The 21,936-nt window shown below is 30.2% G+C and overlaps 1 protein-coding gene across 1 annotated transcript in view; it reads left to right on the top strand.

Annotated features, from left to right (window-relative positions):
- Positions 1-13,928, top strand: part of LOC129745480 (5-hydroxytryptamine receptor 1-like) — a 244,886-nt gene extending 230,958 nt beyond the window's left edge. The window contains exon 5 of the mRNA XM_055738590.1: positions 11,219-13,928. Within this exon, the coding sequence (XP_055594565.1) occupies positions 11,219-12,465 (1,247 nt within the window). The 3' untranslated portion in view covers positions 12,466-13,928. The remainder of the gene's footprint in view (positions 1-11,218) is intronic.
- Positions 13,929-21,936: the final 8,008 nt, after the last annotated feature.

Below are 21,936 nucleotides of genomic sequence, written 5' to 3'. Positions count from 1 at the left end.
TGCGAAAGAAGAGCTGCCGAGTTTGGGTGATGATTTTGCATGAGTGCGAGTGGGATGCAGCTTGAATTTCACCCAGCTTTTGAATTTGCTGTTCGCTCCCATTGCCTATAGTTTCCAAACGAATGAGTGAGATGCAATCTATTTCTATCAGACTGGCTGGAGTGAGCGAAAGTTTGTCTTGTTTTGCTTTCCCGGTGTACGCAAACGATTGCTAGAAAATTCCTAAGGGCGACATTTTAAATATGTATGATTAAAAGAATCTTTCGCTGACCTAAGTTTTAGCTTTAGCTTGTTTCTTGCCTCGATCATAATAGTTTTTAAAATGTCGGTCCTCCTTTTATGGGAACGAAATAAAAAAATATGAACATTTATTATCTTATGTTAACCTGTTAACTTCAATGGAAACAGATCTATCATGATTGCATGTTAAAAATTTAGCAAACGATTTGTTTGCTTGATTAATGAACATATTTATGTTATGTTTATGCCATAGTTTGGAACTTATAATAGAAATTATGAATACACAAAAACTGAAATAAACTAGTAATGTTTTTTGACGTAAGATTATAATTTTACATGCAAATATCAATTATAAAAATTGATTGACATTTCGTACTTCCGACTTTTTGAAAACAATGCAGAATATTGATGTGCTTCCTTCCGGGGTATTTTCAATGAATTCGTGGGGGCTGTTGTTGTATTAGTGAGGCCAGTTTATTCTAGAGACGGCCAATATAAGGAACTCATAAAGGGCCAAAATTCGGCGCGGGGGCTACAATAAGGAGCATTTCAATCAATAGTTTGATCAGGTTTATCTCAAATTATCAACTGTTTTCAAGCAAGGACATATTTTTACTGCATTTCAGGCTAGTAAGCAATCATATTTGTCGAAGGAATTTTGAAGGTACACATTACAGGAAGACTACAATCGTGGGAAATCTAGTCAACCATGCCTTAGGGGCCAAGATTGGGTACATTCACCTACCTGATTATAGCTTGCAAATTATCAGCTGTTGAGAAAATAAACAAGATTTACATTCTTGAGTCGCTTTTAAAATGACGTAGGCACGAAGATATTTTCACACTACAAATTGTAAGACAAATTGTAAGAAGTATGTGCATAAGACCACTGCAAGCTTTGTATGGAAATTTCTAATTCTTAAATTTTTACTCCTCTCATAACTTACTTCAGTTGTTTTTGCTGCCAGAAATAGTCCAGAATTAGCACAACGAGTTTTAATTTTGTATGGGAATCCAAAATTTTTCATTCAAAAATCACCAAAGATTTACTAAAAGTTCCAAAAAAATCTTTCGATTAAAAATATTGCTTGATTCTTGCAGTGCAACTCATGTCAACAAAGCAGAAACCTGACTTGTACCCCAGAAAAGTTATTCAATGTTACAAAAAAAAAATTCAATTTTTTTTTATTTTTGCGTTATTGTATGCTTATTTGAAAGCTGTGTTGCCGTAGGATGAAAATAAAAAACTGCTTTGCATTGCCAGAGAATTTATTGATTCATACAACCATTGCAAAACATTTCATGAATTCATTAAAAAAGCTCTAGCAAACAAAGTCTGCCATTTTTAAATACTTTTCAATGGATTCAGATTTTTTATTTTTTAATGGTTATAACTTTTTTCATGAAATTCTTAGCTGCTTGTTATGATAGCAAAAAATGATGCTTAAGAATAGTCAAAACCAAAAATCAAAGATCGACTTTATTTCAATTTTCTGGATGATTTAATGTGGAAAAATTTCTTCTCCCATACAAATTTCCATACAAAATTGAAACGCGCTGCGCTAACTCAGGAATCAACCAATTCATCTGAAATTTCACACTGATGCTTGGTGGTGACCCAAAAGGCATCGAAAAAACATATGGGAGCAAAAAGTCATATTTTGCAGCGGTCTAATGTTCATATTTTAAATGGATTGCTGCAGGTTTTTTTCAAACAAGTGAAAATTACAAACCTAAACAAATTGGACACGGATTTGAGAAATGATGACCTGACTGCACTGGTCAAGCGTAGCATAGCATAGGGTGACTACACACATCTTGCATTGGCTGATACACGAGGTACAACTGAAAAACAAGGACAACGCAAGATGCCAAAATGAGTATCTGGATTCAATATTCATTTCAAGTGCTGCCCTTGAAGATCAGTGTGGTAACATGATGCACACCGTGACAAGTCAATTTAATCATAGAAGGGATTATCTGAAACAGCAAAAATAACTTTTTAGGTTCAGAGAACTCATACGACCCATAAAGCCGTTGTTGTTGTTGTATGTTTATTTTTAGAGGGTTTTTAGACCCATAAAGCCGTTTCAGAAATGTTTTGGAAGGGATGTTTAAGTGGGAAATCCTACATGGCAAATAGGATTAACGAAATAGATATAAATTGATTAAAATAAAATGAAACAATCTCACCAAAGTCCATTGATAGGCGATGAAGGAAGGAGGCAGCATGGATTTATTTGTATTTGATGGACTCAAGCAACCCCTCCCCATGGTCACATTGTTCTGAAAATTGGCATGTGACCTTCTAGTAAGCTAAAAAATATTTTTGACTTGGAGCGAGTGAGATTTACCATATTGATTTCTTCCTATACTATGGTCTATGATTAGTAGGGTAACGGACCAATTTTGGACCGCTTTGGGAAGTGGCTAGGCTATTTTCTGAAATAAAAAAGAACATGTTACAATTTTTAACTGCTTTATCCGTTCATTACAAAGATCAAGACTTTTTCTATCGAAACATATCGTTGTTTGTTGCAATGTAACAAGATTTAAGCCCAAAAACTCGTTTCTTCGATAATTACTGTGGTCGGTATTTTGGGCCAGCAGGTTTCTATTTTGGACCACCCTTTGGACCTATTTTGGACCACCCTTAAACTAAATAAGATTTTTTTTCTAAATTTTGCTATATTGACGCTAGTGATTTATGCGCAATTATACGAATAATTCAGTTCATCTTTTTCTTTCTTATTCTTGTAGTCAAGTTGTTTTTTGTTCATGTTAATTCCTTCCTGAACTAACTTTCCTAAATTTTTCCCCAGCCCCTATTTAGGTAACTTGTTTGAATATTTCCTACTCCAACAATCTATATTTTTCTACAACTTCTTCTGCTTTAAAAAAGTAATTTTCGATAAGAATAGAGTAAAAACAGAAAAACTCTCCCGTGATATAGTGTGTTTTAAATATTTTGAAAATTTCGACCGCACACTGCAATCTCAACGAAATTTATTCTGTAGTGTTAAATACTGGCCAGTAAGCTTATCTTGAAGATCAATTCTTAGAAAGCAAATCTCCTTCCGGCGATCCAATGAAAAGTTAAGAAAGTCTGACATCTTTAACTTCGCGACATCAATTGATGCATTTTGACTTCCAGAACCTTAGTGGATTTGATTTAGCTTCAATTCTGTAGAATACATAGATTCCAAAAAGATAGAAATGTGCGAGAATTATACAATCTTTTAAACTATTTAAAAGCCAGTTTTTTTTCGCTGAAAATTTCACAAAAGTTCAGTTTAATCTTCGAAACAACTTTTGTTATACGAAAAAAATTATCGTGATCGTAATTTCTTCAACAATTATATTTTCAAAAATTGCATAACCACAGAAGCTGAAAAACAAGATTTTTAGTACTTTTCGATTGAAATATTTACACATTTAAATCACTTTTTCCTAACTTTTGAATCATGTTTAATCTATCTCATAGCTATAATTGAATATATTATCTGTTAAAATTGTTCTAGGTAATATTAACTGAGATATTTCAACTCTTACAAATATTAAACTTAATTTGGTCCACATTTATTTTCCGATTTGTTGTCGTTTTTTCACAACCCCTACTTTAGAAGGGGTTTATGTTTCGTCTCGTCTACCTAACCAAGTTTTTAATTTCTCGAAAATCAACCCTGTATGGTTGTAACTTTTAGACAAAACTTGCAATATTGTTTCATTAAGCATCACAAATATTGAATTAATAAAAATTGGAGAATTTCCAGTTTTTTTAATGTTTTAAAGCTTCTTTAAGCTGTAGCTTTTGAAAACTGCCTATCTATCAAACAGTTACCATTAATGTAGATTGTAAGATTAACGTTGTTTGAAGCATTGTGCTTGAAAAGTAAGTTAAAACAATGATTGGCTTGGTTTTATGCCGATTGAAGTGAACTTCGTCTAAACGCGGGTTTGGACTTTAGCGAGTTGATTGAATAAAATAATGCCAAAATCTCAAAAAATTGTTTATTATAAGCGATTGAAATAGTGTGCATTATTTTTTCATATAATGTACAACGTACAACGTTTTATTACGTTCATGAACATTTAACTGCCGGTTTAATACTCAGGTTATGTTGGGTGGTCCAAAATAAGTCCTTGAGGTATTAAGTAGGACCTATTTTCGACATGGGTCAAATGACTACGAAAACAAGTTTTTTTGGTCCTTCGAGCTTGCAAACTTGTTTTCAAGTGTTTAATCATAACTGTGAACATGTTTGATGTTGTTAAATTCATCACAGATAGGCAGAAAACTTCTTGGAAGTTGACTCTAATAATGGCACGTCCTCCTGAAATGGGCTTGATTTGGAACAACAGTGAAAAATCAAAACTTTATTTTCAATTTTCTATCCCTTATCAGCATATTTAAATGGAATTTTAGATATGATTGGAATCATAAGAAGTAGCTTCAACTATATTTGTTCAAAAGTTTCATGTTTAACATGATTTATGAGAGGAAAATTGGAAAAAAGCTGCAAGGTGGTCCAAAATATGTACCTGGTCCAAAATAAGTCCGTTACCCTATACTGCGGTTCGTTCAATTATTCAAAAATGCAGAAAATTACTGTTATGGTAAAGTAACCGTAACTTCTTCAATTTTCAACCGATTTTGAAAAATAACCACTTGAAATCTTTGTTTGAAATCCACATTTAACGTCAATAGAAAATCTGATTTTTTTAATGTTACCATCGAGTTTAAAACTTTCAATCAAAAAAAAAAATGCGTTTTTTATATTTTTTTTTCTTTCATAAAGCCACTAATATCAACAATACAGTTGATGATGCGCAAAAATGATGTTCGAATGATCAATTTGTTCACCTTTCATATGCAAAACAGAGATTTCAAATTACTGTTATGCAGTCCGAGATATTTCAATCTAAGTACATGTACTTTTTTTTATTTTTCCAAAATTTCATATTTGGAGCATAACTCAAAAACTGTTCTACTTAGATTTTTTTGAATTTCATTTTCGGATTCAGCGTCAGATTTTACATTAAAAATGACCTTCAGTTTACTAAGTTCAACAATGCTGTAAACTAGTGTTATTAATCAACTACAATTACAATTTTTTCGTCATTTTCAGTTGAAGGGTGGATTAAAAAAAATCCGCGGAAATTCCTTGAATTTGGAAAAATATTTAATAAAGGGGTGAAAGTGCATTTTAGAATAGGAAAAAATTGGCATCCATTAGAACTAAAGAGAATTTATTCAATACGCGTAGTTGATGACTGAATTTAATTTGATAAAACGAGGAAACAGTTTAATTATATTTCAATAGTGCGAGTGATCAAAGCCTGAAACAAAATCATGTTTTTATATTCAAATTCATCCAGTTATCCAAATAAAAGGCCAAAAGAAGTAGTTTTAATGACAAAAATGAAAAAATAAAGGTTGGGAAATCCGATTCCTTGAATGAGCAATAGGAAACTTATAAAAATTAAAAATAAGAAATTACAAGTTTTGTTGTAAATATTCGAAGCACAAAGCAAGTACTGATTGATTCAGTTGCCTTCAAAGTTGACACTCTAATCATTTTTTGAACTTTTCATAGATTTGTTAAAAAACCTAGGTCGATAAAAAAGGATTTAAAATAGTAAAAATAAGTGGAACCTTTATAAATTTTCCAGAGCAGGTTTATAGTTTTAAATTTCAAATTTTCAATTTAATCATTGGGTCGGAGAACGGACAAAAGATAAAAAAAATGTTTTTATTTTAAAAACTCTATCAATTTGAATTTGGATTTTTTCGTCTTGAATGTAGATCAAACAACGATCGTGTTTTAAAAATCCGACGTTTCGATCATTTTTGTTGGTCTTTTTCAAGAGTATATACTGTCTGTTGATTTTTTTTTTTTTCATTTCGATTTTGTTCAACAGCTAGATGTCCATTGATTGCTGTTCATGTTTTTATCAGATGGAAAAAGATTTTTTCTCATCCATGTCGCATTGGCAACGTTTGGTTTAGATTTAAAGGCTTCCAAAATGACTATGTTTTCAGGACACAAAAATTCAGAATTAAAAATCAAAGACAAACAATTTAAAAAAATAAAATAGTAGAACAGTGAAAAAAAACTCAATGCATGTTTGGATTCAGGGCATCCAAATAAATCAAAATTAGCTCTTTCAATCTTTGCACCTCAGAAAAATCTGAGTTTTGTTGCTTATCTAAACCCTCTTGAATGTAGATGTTCAGAACCGACCCTGATGGCATGCATCGATAGCATCAAACCTGTTTATGACGAAATCAAAATGCACACATTCTCAAAACATTACAAACTATACAGTGCACAGTAGTCCTGGACGGAACTTTATCGTGACAAAATTAATTGCGAAGAAACAATAAGAAATATATAAAAGGTGTTTTCAGCAAAAAATGTTCATAAAACAATGCGCTTTAATAATCTTAAATCAAATATTAGGGTGTGTCATTTTTGCATGATTTACACATAAAAACTTTTTTCAGTGAACAGATATAGCCAAACTGTCTTCTACAAAGTTGTAGCCAATATTTTTGTAAGCGATTTATGATTTTTTTTTTCAATATTGAAATTTTAAAGTGTGTCGAAAAAAAACAGTATTCTGGCTTTAACTTTTGTGAATAAATACATACAATAAAAATGCCTTCAAAGCATTTGTTTGGAATAAAAATTCGCACATTTTTCTGTCAGAGCGCAAACTTGTATCTGGAGGCGTTCTTTTGGTATAAGGGATTTTTTAGCAAAAACTTGTACTTTTTAAACTGTCATATCTCGGATTGAAGCTAATCAAAAAATTATTAAGTTCAAATATCAAATATTTGATTGTGAAATCGAAGGAGATTGATTATTTTTTTAAATCGAGAAAAAAATCCAAAGTTTGTTAATTTTCAATATAAAATCGCACATTTAGACCCTGTGAAAGAGAGCATTGCTATTTCTCGTGCAAAAGTCGAGTTTTCATCGCTTTGTTATTGTCTGAGTCCATTGCGATGCTTAAATGACCGACTTTTCTAATGTATGAATTCATTTTCAATAGTTAGAGCCAGAATACTGTATTTTTTTCGACATACCCTAACATTTTAAAATTAGAAAACCATAACTCGCTCACAAAACGTCATATGTATGTAGTATCTTCGGTAAAGTTGCCTCAAAAACCATTGGCTACAATTTTGTAGAAGCCAGTTTGGCTCTATCTGTTCACTGGAAAAGTTTTTATGTGTAAATCATGCAAAAATGAGACACCCTAATATTCGATTTAAGATTATTAAAGCGCATGGTTTGATGAGAATTTTTGTTCAAGACACCTTTTGTCTATCTCTTATAGTATCTGCGTAATTAATTTTGTCACGATAAAGTTCCGTCCTGGACCACTGTGCAGTGAACTGTATTTACTAACTAACTAATAACAAACTTTCAACTAAGTGGACTTCTCACACAAACTCTGGCCGCTCTGAGCCTTGGACTAAGGCCACTCAGGTCTCTGATTTAGGTCACACGCGCCGCTGACTTGTTGGTCCGATGGTGGTTGGCTGGGAAAAGAGGTCAAACCAAGGACTGACTTTGGATAGACCCTTCGGAATACCCTCTTCGTTGCCGAGGAAAAGCCGATGATTTTGGCACGTATTTTAACTCAAATGTCAAATTCGCGTGGGCCAGTGGAAAATCTGGTAAAAACCGTTTAAAACTCGTTGAGAGACTAGAAGCATTGTTATTTACCTGTACAAAAAGTCTTAATATTGTAGAAATACATAGGGGAGATAAGGGCATAACGAGCACCCGAGCATAATAAGCACTCCTCTAGTTTACAAAGTACGTATTTTCTTAAACAAATTTTCATGGGGATTTGTTTCGTACTACCTATAGTATTAATTTTCATCAAAAAAGAAATATCCTTATCATCTTTACAGAAATATTAAAAAATAACCAGCTAGGTTCTCAAGTTACGAAAATATTATAATTTTTGAGCACCACGAAATAAGCTTTTATGCTTTTTGTTGCTCTGCAATTTTTATGGTTTTGTATTTCAATGATACCTACAAATCCTAATGGTTATAAAAAGCGAAAATGAAATTTGCAAGAAAACGAAAGATTTCTTTTAGTGTTCATAGGAAATAATATGTGGAGTGGAATTAAACGATATTGGAGTGATTTTTTGGCAAGAAAAGCTAAACTTGTACCAATCATGAATGTCACAATTCGGTGGACGGCAGACAGTTTGGACCACAAGGACAGGGAATCCCGGTGAGAGCTTTCCGATTTTTTTACTATACTGTCACTCTCCTATGGCTTTTGCTGCTGTACTTATTTTACATTTTTAACGCCAGAATACGTGGATTGCTTTTATATCCTGTTTAGCAGCCTTTCCACGGGTCGCGTAGTATGAGTCTATCTTATTCATCTCTTTAAATAGGTACCAATACCATACTTTACACAGTAGGTACCGGTGGAAAATCCAGATTGTAAGGAAGGATAGACCACATTTTTTTTTTTGGAGGTAGTGCAAATAGTGATGAACAGAAGTTTGGTTTCCACGGCCGAGGAATGTTGGAGTTTTTTTTCAATTTTTTACCAGCAAGTGGTGGAATAGTAACAGCTATCGATTGCTTTGATCGTTTTGAAGAAATCAAAAGCATTTAAGAGTTTTTCCCTTATCATAATTTCACATCACATAAATTATGTTTAATAAAAAACATTTTTTTATTAAGTTTCATACATTTTGTGTAAGCTGCGTACGCGTGAGTCACTTTATTGATTGGTGTTATTGTTAGTAAATGCGTTACTGTAGGCATTAAAGTTGCTTAAAAAATGCATTGGAATTTAAATAAATTTTGATGAAAAAACGCGCTAACAAACCAAATACTTTCGGAAAAATAACGAGGTAAGCGAAATGTAGTTGGTTGAAAGGTAAGATGGAAAAATATATAACTTTTTACTTATTATATATTTAAAATAGCTTTACTCTATTCTTGGGAATTAGAGGGGGGTAGGGCAGGGCATCAAACGAGCGGAAAACTGATATACAATGGATTGTGGGTTTAAGCCAGCCGGAGTATCTCGGCAAATTTGGAATCATGAATATGCTACTTAGGTACCTTTTCAGGATTCTTTATTTGTTTCGAACAGTTGGAAGGGAGTGAGATGATTAAAACCTGTCCCAAGCCAGTGGTAACGGACCCCTTGGTTGTGCTGCAAATTTTGTTGATGAGTTAAGTATGAACAATATTTGAATGTGCGATCGAGACTTCCCGTACCGACTCGGGTCGAAAGACCTATCAGCCACTGGTGGGTCAAACATACATACATACATACCACGAAATAAGCTTTTGTGACCTTTAAATTGCCTTGATCTAAAACAAACATATTATAATCAACATTGGTAACTCTCAGCATGCTTCATATGCTTCAGCAAGGACGTGTATATCAGCACCTCCTCCTGGAGAAAGTTCTTACTAGAAGGAAATTTCAAGCATTGAGGTACTGAGGAAACTCTGATCATTCTTTCCATCAACCGTGGGTTCGCGTCTTAACTACAAAAGTTCGTGTTTGAACTTGCATTTCTATGACCACGCAGAAAATTTTGTTTATGTTTTATTTTCAACATAGGAATTTCAGCCTACTCCAACTTTTCTCCGTGTAACAAAGTATGTTGCTATGGTTCTCAATTTGTGTTGATTTCTGCCGAATGGAAAAAAGGTCCCGACTGGCGGAGTATGCTAATAAATCTACAATTTGAGATTCTAATGTCATTTGAATTGGAAAAATCATTGATGGAAATTTCACTTTTTGAACAATACTGAATATTTCATAAAAGAAATTATAAGAAGGAAACAATTTACTAAGTAAATTGATCTTAAAATCTACTCCACAATATGATTTGAGATTTATTGATGACCACATCATCATTATTATTATTATTATCTGGAGGACGTTTGGTAAATGGAAATCAGCATTTCTCTAAAAGTTAATAAATTGGTAAAGGAACAAATTCTTAGTGTAGAATTAGCCCTTTTTAATATTTTTCATTTAGGCACATCTGATTTTTTGAAACTCCAAAACATTTTGAACCGATAAATCAAAAACATATTTTGAGTATAAAATTTATTAACAAAGTCAACTTACTTATCATGAAAGATATTATGAAAAAAAAGTAGATATACTTGTGTTGTATTTAGTATAATTGTCAGATCGGGACACAAAGTTTTGGTGATAATGAGCTTAACAGTTTTCGCCAGAAGCTTTCGAAATTTAGTCTAAGGCAACTTAGGTCTTCTCGATAGCGTTTATTCATTTTCGTAAGAACTTTCCTCACATGGAGGCGCGTTTCATGTGTCCTTCAAGTTTCGGGGGAGTGAGGAATATTCTTACTATTATTATATTTGTCTAAAATGTACGCACTGCAACATGATTTACACTTTGTTTCTCAATTTTCATGATCATTAATTTTTTTATTTTTCACTATAATAAATTTTAAAACGCGTTTTTACTTAAATTTGTTGACTCGGGGCGAACAGAGCACTATCAATCGGGGCACGAAGATTCTGCCGTATAATGTAGCAGGGAATTCAACTCGATAGAGTCAACTGAATAATAGAGCTACAGCTTGACTTGTTTCATCTGACGATTTAGCCTATTGGTAAGGTGTCGGAGAGGTAATCAAAAGACTCGAGTTCGATTCCTGGTCAGGGTGTTTTTTTTCATTTAGCATTTATTTTCTGGTCCTGGATCTGAATCTCGATCAGCATCAAGATCACGAACAGACAAAGATCTAGATCAGAACAATCAACCAGAATAAAATCAAGACCAAGATTAGGAACAAGTTTAGTTACTTTCGGGTCAATTGCCAAATTGCAAAAAAAAATCAGTCTAACATAACTCTCTGGTAAATTCGAATGTATTGTGAATCCTACCTATGCTTGAAGTATTTATCTAATGCACTTCATTCTCCCACCCAACAGGTAGCATCTACACCAGCGGCGCCGTAGCGTCTTCGTTGGCATCAACGCCCGCCTCACTGCCAGCGCTAGTCCAGCAGCTAGCACCGATTGCCGTCACATCGGCGTCGACCTACACAAGCTCTCTACAGGATCCGGTCGGCGAAGGAACGGTTTCGCCCGCTGCCGGCAGCAATGTGCTAACCTTCCAGACAATCATCATCAGTGTGATCCTGCTGGCCGTCATCATCGGAACGATCGTCGGCAATGTGCTAGTGTGCGTGGCCGTTTGTCTGGTGCGAAAGCTGCGAAGGCCCTGCAACTACCTGTTGGTATCGCTGGCGATATCTGACATCTGTGTGGCCGTGCTGGTCATGCCGACGGCTCTCCTTTACGAGGTCCTAGAGGAATGGAAGTTTGGCCCAGTATTCTGCGACATCTGGGTATCGTTCGATGTACTCTCCTGCACAGCTTCGATCCTGAACCTGTGTGCCATCTCAGTTGACAGGTACTGGGCCATCACGAAGCCCCTCGAGTACGGCGTTAAGCGAACGCCACGGCGTATGATCGCCTGCATAGTGCTAGTCTGGCTTGCCGCCGCCTGTATATCGCTCCCACCACTCTTAATCTTAGGCAACGAACACATGACCAACGGCCAGCCGTCCTGCTCGGTTTGCCAAAACTTCTTCTACCAAATCTACGCAACGTTAGGTTCCTTCTACATCCCGCTGGCAGTGATGCTCTTCGTTTACTATCAGATCTTTCGGGCCGCCCGTCGAATAGTGATGGAGGAAAAACGAGCCCAGAAGCGTCTGGAAAGTGCCATCAATGGCAACGCCACCCCCGAGAAGAAGCTCGGCCCAGGAGGCACAGTCCTAGTCACAACTCCGCCACACAAAAAACTACGCTTCCAGCTGGCGAAGGAACGCAAAGCTTCCACGACCCTAGGCATCATCATGTCCGCCTTCACCGTTTGCTGGTTGCCGTTCTTCATCCTCGCCCTGGTGCGACCCTTCCTCGGAGAAGATCACCGGACGCTTTCGTCGTTGTTCCTGTGGCTCGGGTACGCCAACTCGCTGTTGAACCCGATCATCTACGCCACCCTTAATCGTGACTTCCGGAAGCCCTTCCAGGAGATCCTGTTCTTCCGGTGCTCCAGCCTGAACAACATGATGCGGGAGGACTTCTACCACAGTCAGTACGGTGATCCCGGATCGCAGCGTCTGGTCATCACCAACGAAACCGGGGGCGCCCGCGAAAGCTTCCTATGAGACCGGGCCGAGTTCGTTGTTCGGTTCTAGTGATGTACCCCCCCTTTTTTAGGCAATTGTTTATTTTGGGACCGGCGGTATCCGTTGGCCTATTAGGTGTTATTATTATAGACTAGTAGTGCTGATAGCTGTAAGACAGTGTGTAGGGATATCACTTTGAACACATTCGAAATGCGCTTTAGAGTGATACTTTGTAGTGCTAGATCGCTTACATTATACTATATTTTTCGAATGATATTTTCAAAAGTGAACTTTTTCATTTGATGACATTTTTGGTTCATGTCATTTGCTATATTTAAAAGAAAAGATTGCACATTCTTCCAGAAATCAAAGTCAAAAGCGCAATATTTTTTAAATTTCGACTTATTTTGTAAAAATTCTTCTGGAGTGGGAATAAAACAGGATCGAAAAAAAAAACAAAGAAATCACGGAGAATGAGCTAGCTCAATTAAAGTTAATAAGGCTTTTCAGAAAACAAAAAAACGCTACTCTATCACTGTTGTTACGAATCAAATATATTGTTCACCTTCGATTACTCTCAATCGTATCCAAACTAACTATAAAAAGATGAAAAAAAACGCTGTTAGATTTTAAGAAACGAACTATGCACCTAACTCTGGAAACAAAGTGTAACGCTGTTTTAACGTAGGAAATCGATGTTTGTGATAGATGGAACCGTTTTGTTGGAACGAAAATCCAGCGGATTTATTTGTTCACTGAAATGTACAAACGATCGTGTTCGAAAAAATGTCACTCGGATCTTGAACTACACACTTTATACTCTCCGACCAATCAATGATATATCAGAATGACGAAAGTAGTTACACCCCCAAAGTCGATATTTTATTCACCCTCGAGACCTGCGCAGCACAAATCAAACAATCACAGGCTATGTGAGTGAGTTTTTAACAGGATATTTTAAATCATATACTCCACGTTTGAAAGAAAATAACTATTTTTAAAACAGATATGGTTTGTCTTTTTCGCTATTTTTAAAGAAAGTTTTTAGGAAAAAAAAATTAAACAAACTAACCAAGCAAAGTCGGTATTATCGGAAACGGAACAAAAGTGATTTAAGCTTTACCTATGAATGAAAATAGATGATATATTTAAATTCCACCGTTTTTTTTTTGTCTTTACTCTTGTTAGACCCGTTTTGTTGACAAATTTTTAAGTGATACTTAAGCTAAAATTTACTCCCTGAGAACGGCTATTAAGCTCTATATAAATATGTTGTTGTTGTAGGAAATTAAAAAAGGAAGGCGCAAAACTGTTTGTATCTAAATTTTAAGAATGTCGCTGATACTGGAAGCAAAAACTAATGAAGAGAAAACGATACGAAACACTTATTTGTGCGTGCACCCCTTTGAGCCATCTGTAAGATATTATTTGTACTAGATTAAGCTGATTCGACAACGGAAGAGATGGACAGCATAAGCCGAAAACAGTCAAGTGATGAAATAGTCCGGAAATGAAATGCAAATAAAAAATGTTTGAAAAAAAAATTCCCCTGTAAGAAGGTATTTCTGAACTTTAAAAGTAAGTCCATGCTGTAAAATTATGATTTCATTAATTTTGAAAACTTTGTCCATTTGTTTTTTTTTCAATTTGGTTCATTAAAAAAAAATTCAGCCATTTTTTTCATCAATTTTGTCATTTTTGTCAGTTTTGTCATTTTTGTCATTTTAGTCATTTTTGTCATTTTTGTCATTTTTGCCATATTTACTATTTTTGTCATTTTATTCATTCTTGTCTTTTTTTGTGTCATTTTTGTGTCATTTTTGTGTCATTTTTGTGTCATTTTTGTGTCATTTTTGTGTCATTTTTGTGTCATTTTTGTGTCATTTTTGTGTCATTTTTGTATCATTTTTGTATCATTTTTGTATCATTTTTGTATCATTTTGTGCCATTTTCGTGTCATTATTGTGCCATTTTTGTCATTTTTGTATCATTTTTGTGTCCTTTTTGAGTCATTTTTATGTCATTTTTGAGTCATTTTTGTGTCATTTTTGAGTCATTTTTGAGTCAATTTTGTGTCATTTTTGTGTCATTTTTGTCATTTTTGTGTCATTTTTGTCATTTTTGTCATTTTTGTCATTTTTGTCATTTTTGTCATTTTTGTCATTTTTGTCATTTTTGTCATTTTTGTCATTTTTGTCATTTTTGTCATTTTTGTCATTTTTGTCATTTTTGTCATTTTTGTCATTTTTGTCATTTTTGTCATTTTTGTCATTTTTGTCATTTTTGTCATTTTTGTCATTTTTGTCATTTTTGTCATTTTTGTCATTTTTGTCATTTTTGTCATTTTTGTCATTTTTGTCATTTTTGTCATTTTTGTCATTTTTGTCATTTTTGTCATTTTTGTCATTTTTGTCATTTTTGTCATTTTTGTCATTTTTGTCATTTTTGTCATTTTTGTCATTTTTGTCATTTTTGTCATTTTTGTCATTTTTGTCATTTTTGTCATTTTTGTCATTTTTGTCATTTTTGTCATTTTTGTTATTTTTGTCATTTTTGTAATTTTTGTAATTTTTGTAATTTTTGTAATTTTTGTAATTTTTGTAATTTTTGTAATTTTTGTAATTTTTGTAATTTTTGTAATTTTTGTAATTTTTGTAATTTTTGTAATTTTTGTCATTTTTGTCATTTTTGTCATTTTTGTCATTTTTGTCATTTTTGTCATTTTTGTCATTTTTGTCATTTTTGTCATTTTTGTCATTTTTGTCATTTTTGTCATTTTTGTCATTTTTGTCATTTTTGTCATTTTTGTCATTTTTGTCATTTTTGTCATTTTTGTCATTTTTGTCATTTTTGTCATTTTTGTCATTTTTGTCATTTTTGTCATTTTTGTCATTTTTGTCATTTTTGTCAATTTTGTCATTTTTGTCATTTTTGTCATTTTTGTCATTTTTGTCATTTTTGTCATTTTTGTCATTTTTGTCATTTTTGTCATTTTTGTCATTTTTGTCATTTTTGTCATTTTTGTCATTTTTGTCATTTTTGTCATTTTTGTCATTTTTGTCATTTTTGTCATTTTTGTCATTTTTGTCTTTTTTGTCTATTTTGTCATTTTTGTCATTTTTGCCATTTTTGTCATTTTTGTCATTTTTGTCATTTTTGTCATTTTTGTCATTTTTGTCATTTTTGTCATTTTTGTCATTTTTGTCATTTTTGTCATTTTTGTCATTTTTGTCATTTTTGTCATTTTTGTCATTTTTGTCATTTTTGTCATTTTTGTCATTTTTGTCATTTTTGTCATTTTTGTCATTTCTGTCATTTTTGTCATTTTTGTCATTTCTGTCATTTCTGTCATTTTTGTCATTTTTGTCATTTTTGTCATTTTTGTCATTTTTGTCATTTTTGTCATTTTTGTCATTTTTGTCGTTTTTGTCATTTTTGTCATTTTTGTCATTTTTGTCATTTTTGTCATTTTTGTCATTTTTGTCATTTTTGTCATTTTTGTCATTTTTGTCATTTTTGTAATTTTTGTAATTTTTGTAATTTTTGTAATTTTTGTAATTTTTGTAATTTTTGTAATTTTTGTAATTTTTGTAATTTTTGTAATTTTTGTAATTTTTGTAATTTTTGTAATTTTTGTAATTTTTGTCATTTTTGTCATTTTTGTCATTTTTGTCATTTTTGTCATTTTTGTCATTTTTGTCATTTTTGTCATTTTTGTCATTTTTGTCATTTTTGTCATTTTTGTCATTTTTGTCATTTTTGTCATTTTTGTCATTTTTGTCATTTTTGTCATTTTTGTCATTTTTGTCATTTTTGTCATTTTTGTTATTTTTGTCATTTTTGTCATTTTTGTCATTTTTGTCATTTTTGTCATTTTTGTCATTTTTGTCATTTTTGTCATTTTTGTCATTTTTGTCATTTTTGTCATTTTTGTCATTTTTGTCATTTTTGTCATTTTTGTCATTTTTGTCATTTTTGTCATTTTTGTCATTTTTGTCATTTTTGTCATTTTTGTCATTTTTGTCATTTTTGTCATTTTTGTCATTTTTGTCATTTTTGTCATTTTTGTCATTTTTGTCATTTTTGTCATTTTTGTCATTTTTGTCATTTTTGTCATTTTTGTCATTTTTGTCATTTTTGTCATTTTTGTCATTTTTGTCATTTTTGTCATTTTTGTCATTTTTGTCATTTTTGTCATTTTTGTCCTTTTTGTCATTTTTGTCATTTTTGTCATTTTTGTCATTTTTGTCATTTTTGTCATTTTTGTCATTTTTGTCATTTTTGTCATTTTTGTCATTTTTGTCATTTTTGTCATTTTTATCATTTTTGTCACTTTTGTCATTTTTGTCATTTTTATCATTTTTGTCATTTTTTGTCATTTTTGTCATTTTTGTCATTTTTGTCATTTTTGTCATTTTTATCATTTTTGTCATTTTTTGTCATTTTTGTCATTTTTGTCATTTTTGTCATTTTTGTCATTTTTGTCATTTTTGTCATTTTTGTCATTTTTGTCATTTTTGTCATTTTTGTCATTTTTGTCATTTTTGTCATTTTTGTCATTTTTGTCATTTTTGTCATTTTTGTCATTTTTGTCATTTTTGTCATTTTTGTCATTTTTGTCATTTTTGTCATTTTTGTCATTTTTGTCATTTTTGTCATTTTTGTCATTTTTGTCATTTTTGTCATTTTTGTCATTTTTGTCATTTTTGTCATTTTTGTCATTTTTGTCATTTTTGTCATTTTTGTCATTTTTGTCATTTTTGTCATTTTTGTAATTTTTGTAATTTTTGTAATTTTTGTAATTTTTGTAATTTTTGTAATTTTTGTCATTTTTGTCATTTTTGTCATTTTTGTCATTTTTGTCATTTTTGTCATTTTTGTCATTTTTGTCATTTTTGTCATTTTTGTCATTTTTGTCATTTTTGTCATTTTTGTCATTTTTGTCATTTTTGTCATTTTTGTCATTTTTGTCATTTTTGTCATTTTTGTCATTTTTGTCATGTTTGTCATGTTTGTCATGTTTGTCATGTTTGTCATTTTTGTCATTTTTGTCATTTTTGTCATTTTTGTCATTTTTGTCATTTTTGTCATTTTTGTCATTTTTGTCATTTTTGTCATTTTTGTCATTTTTGTCATTTTTGTCATTTTTGTCATTTTTGTCATTTTTGTCATTTTTTTCATTTTTGTCATTTTTGTCATTTTTGTCATTTTTGTCATTTTTGTCATTTTTGTCATTTTTGTCATTTTTGTCATTTTTGTCGTTTTTGTCATTTTTTTCATTTTTGTCATTTTTGTCATTTTTGTCATTTTTGTCATTTTTGTCATTTTTGTCATTTTTGTCATTTTTGTCATTTTTGTCATTTTTGTCATTTTTGTCATTTTTGTCATTTTTGTCATTTTTGTCATTTTTGTCATTTTTGTCATTTTTGTCATTTTTGTCATTTTTGTCATTTTTGTCATTTTTGTCATTTTTTTTATTTTTTTTATTTTTTTCATTTTTGTCATTTTTGTCAATTTTGTCAATTTTGTCATTTTTGTCATTTTTGTCAATTTTGTCAATTTTGTCATTTTTGTCATTTTTGTCATTTTTGTCATTTTTGTCATTTTTGTCATTTTTGTCATTTTTGTCATTTTTGTCATTTTTGTCATTTTTGTCATTTTTGTCATTTTTGTCATTTTTGTCATTTTTGTCATTTTTGTCATTTTTGTCATTTTTGTCATTTTTGTCATTTTTGTCATTTTTGTCATTTTTGTCATTTTTGTCATTTTTGTCATTTTTGTCATTTTTGTCATTTTTGTCATTTTTGTCATTTTTGTCTTTTTTGTGATTTTTGTGATTTTTGTCATTTTTGTCATTTTTGTCATTTTTGTCATTTTTGTCATTTTTGTCATTTTTGTCATTTTTGTCATTTTTGTCATTTTTGTCATTTTTGTCATTTTTGTCATTTTTGTCATTTTTGTCATTTTTGTCATTTTTGTCATTTTTGTCATTTTTGTCATTTTTGTCATTTTTGTCATTTTTGTCATTTTTGTAATTTTTGTCATTTTTGTCATTTTTGTCATTTTTGTCATTTTTGTCATTTTTGTCATTTTTGTCATTTTTGTCATTTTTGTCATTTTTGTCATTTTTGTCATTTTTGTCATTTTTGTCATTTTTGTCATTTTTGTCATTTTTGTCATTTTTGTCATTTTTGTCATTTTTGTCATTTTTGTCATTTTTGTCATTTTTGTCATTTTTGTCATTTTTGTCATTTTTGTCATTTTTGTCATTTTTGTCATTTTTGTCATTTTTGTCATTTTTGTCATTTTTGTCATTTTTGTCATTTTTGTCATTTTTGTCATTCTTGTCATTTTTGTCATTTTTGTCATTTTTGTCATTTTTGTCATTTTTGTCATTTTTGTCATTTTTGTCATTTTTGTCATTTTTGTCATTTTTGTCATTTTTGTCATTTTTGTCATTTTTGTCATTTTTGTCATTTTTGTCATTTTTGTCATTTTTGTCATTTTTGTCATTTTTGTCATTTTTGTCATTTTTGTCATTTTTGTCATTTTTGTCATTTTTGTCATTTTTGTCATTTTTGTCATTTTTGCCATTTTTGTCATTTTTGTCATTTTTGTCATTTTTGTCAATTTTGGCATTTTTGTCATTTTTGTCATTTTGTCATTTTTGTCATTTTTGTAATTTTTGTAATTTTTGTAATTTTGTAATTTTTGTAATTTTTGTAATTTTTGTAATTTTTGTAATTTTTGTAATTTTTGTCATTTTTGTCATTTTTGTCATTTTTGTCATTTTTGTCATTTTTGTCATTTTTGTCATTTTTGTCATTTTTGTCATTTTTGTCATTTTTGTCATTTTTGTCATTTTTGTCATTTTTGTCATTTTTGTCATTTTTGTCATTTTTGTCATTTTTGTCATTTTTGTCATTTTTGTCATTTTTGTCATTTTTGTCATTTTTGTCATTTTTGTCATTTTTGTCATTTTTGTCATTTTTGTCATTTTTGTCATTTTTGTCATTTTTGTCATTTTTGTCATTTTTGTCATTTTTGTCATTTTTGTCATTTTTGTCATTTTTGTCAATTTTGTCAATTTTGGCATTTTTGTCATTTTTGTCATTTTTGTCATTTTTGTCATTTTTGTCATTTTTGTCATTTTTGTCATTTTTGTCATTTTTGTCATTTTTGTAATTTTTGTAATTTTTGTCATTTTTGTCATTTTTGTCATTTTTGTAATTTTTGTCATTTTTGTCATTTTTGTCATTTTTGTCATTTTTGTCATTTTTGTCATTTTTGTCATTTTTGTCATTTTTGTCATTTTTGTCATTTTTGTCATTTTTGTCATTTTTGTCATTTTTGTCATTTTTGTCATTTTTGTCATTTTTGTCATTTTTGTCATTTTTGTCATTTTTGTCATTTTTGTCATTTTTGTCATTTTTGTCATTTTTGTCATTTTTGTCATTTTTGTCATTTTTGTCATTTTTGTCATTTTTGTCATTTTTGTCATTTTTGTCATTTTTGTCATTTTTGTCATTTTTGTCATTTTTGTCATTTTTGTCATTTTTGTCATTTTTGTCATTTTTGTCATTTTTGTCATTTTTGTCATTTTTGTCATTTTTGTCATTTTTGTCATTTTTGTCATTTTTGTCATTTTTGTCATTTTTGTCATTTTTGTCATTTTTGTCATTTTTGTCATTTTTGTCATTTTTGTCATTTTTGTCATTTTTGTCATTTTTGTCATTTTTGTCATTTTTGTCATTTTTGTCATTTTTGTCATTTTTGTCATTTTTGTCATTTTTGTCATTTTTGTCATTTTTGTCATTTTTGTCATTTTTGTCATTTTTGTCATTTTTGTCATTTTTGTCATTTTTGTAATTTTTGTAATTTTTGTAATTTTTGTAATTTTTGTAATTTTTGTAATTTTTGTAATTTTTGTAATTTTTGTAATTTTTGTAATTTTTGTCATTTTTGTCATTTTTGTCATTTTTGTCATTTTGGTCATTTTTGTCATTTTTGTCATTTTTGTCATTTTTGTCATTTTTGTCATTTTTGTCATTTTTGTCATTTTTGTCATTTTTGTCATTTATGTCATTTTTGTCATTTTTGTCATTTTTGTCATTTTTGTCATTTTTGTCATTTTTGTCATTTTTGTCATTTTTGTCATTTTTGTCATTTTTGTTATTTTTGTCATTTTTGTCATTTTTGTCATTTTTGTCATTTTTGTCATTTTTGTCATTTTTGTCATTTTTGTCATTTTTGTCATTTTTGTCATTTTTGTCATTTTTGTCATTTTTGTCATTTTTGTCATTTTTGTCATTTTTGTCATTTTTATCATTTTTGTCATTTTTGTCATTTTTGTCATTTTTGTCATTTTTGTCATTTTTGTCATTTTTGTCATTTTTGTCATTTTTGTCATTTTTGTCATTTTTATCATTTTTGTCATTTTTGTCATTTTTATCATTTTTTGTCATTTTTGTCATTTTTGTCGTTTTTGTCATTTTTGTAATTTTTGTAATTTTTGTCATTTTTGTCATTTTTGTCATTTTTGTCATTTTTGTCATTTTTGTCATTTTTGTCATTTTTGTCATTTTTGTCATTTTTGTCATTTTTGTCATTTTTGTCATTTTTGTCATTTTTGTCATTTTTGTCATTTTTGTCATTTTTGTCATTTTTGTCATTTTTGTCATTTTTGTCATTTTTGTCAATTTTGGCATTTTTGTCATTTTTGTCATTTTTGTCATTTTTGTCATTTTTGTCATTTTTGTCATTTTTGTCATTTTTGTCATTTTTGTCATTTTTGTCATTTTTGTCATTTTTGTCATTTTTGTCATTTTTGTCATTTTTGTCATTTTTGTCATTTTTGTCATTTTTGTCATTTTTGTAATTTTTGTCATTTTTGTCATTTTTGTCATTTTTGTCATTTTTGTCATTTTTGTCATTTTTGTCATTTTTGTCATTTTTGTCATTTTTGTCATTTTTGTCATTTTTGTCATTTTTGTCATTTTTGTCATTTTTGTCATTTTTGTCATTTTTGTCATTTTTGTCATTTTTGTCATTTTTGTCATTTTTGTCATTTTTGTCATTTTTGTCATTTTTGTCATTTTTGTCATTTTTGTCATTTTTGTCATTTTTGTCATTTTTGTCATTTTTGTCATTTTTGTCATTTTTGTCATTTTTGTCATTTTTGTCATTTTTGTCATTTTTGTCATTTTTGTCATTTTTGTCATTTTTGTCATTTTTGTCATTTTTGTCATTTTTGTCATTTTTGTCATTTTTTTCATTTTTGTCATTTTTGTCATTTTTGTCATTTTTGTCATTTTTGTCATTTTTGTCATTTTTGTCATTTTTGTCATTTTTGTCATTTTTGTCATTTTTGTCATTTTTGTCATTTTTGTCATTTTTGTCATTTTTGTCATTTTTGTCATTTTTGTCATTTTTGTCATTTTTGTCATTTTTGTCATTTTTGTCATTTTTGTCATTTTTGTCATTTTTGTCATTTTTGTCATTTTTGTCATT

This window comes from Uranotaenia lowii, chromosome 1 (genome assembly GCF_029784155.1).
Source record: "Uranotaenia lowii strain MFRU-FL chromosome 1, ASM2978415v1, whole genome shotgun sequence".
NCBI classification, from domain to species: domain Eukaryota; kingdom Metazoa; phylum Arthropoda; class Insecta; order Diptera; family Culicidae; genus Uranotaenia; species Uranotaenia lowii.
The sequence above is the reverse complement of the archived record's forward strand: the minus strand, read 5'-3'. Positions and strand labels throughout refer to the sequence as shown.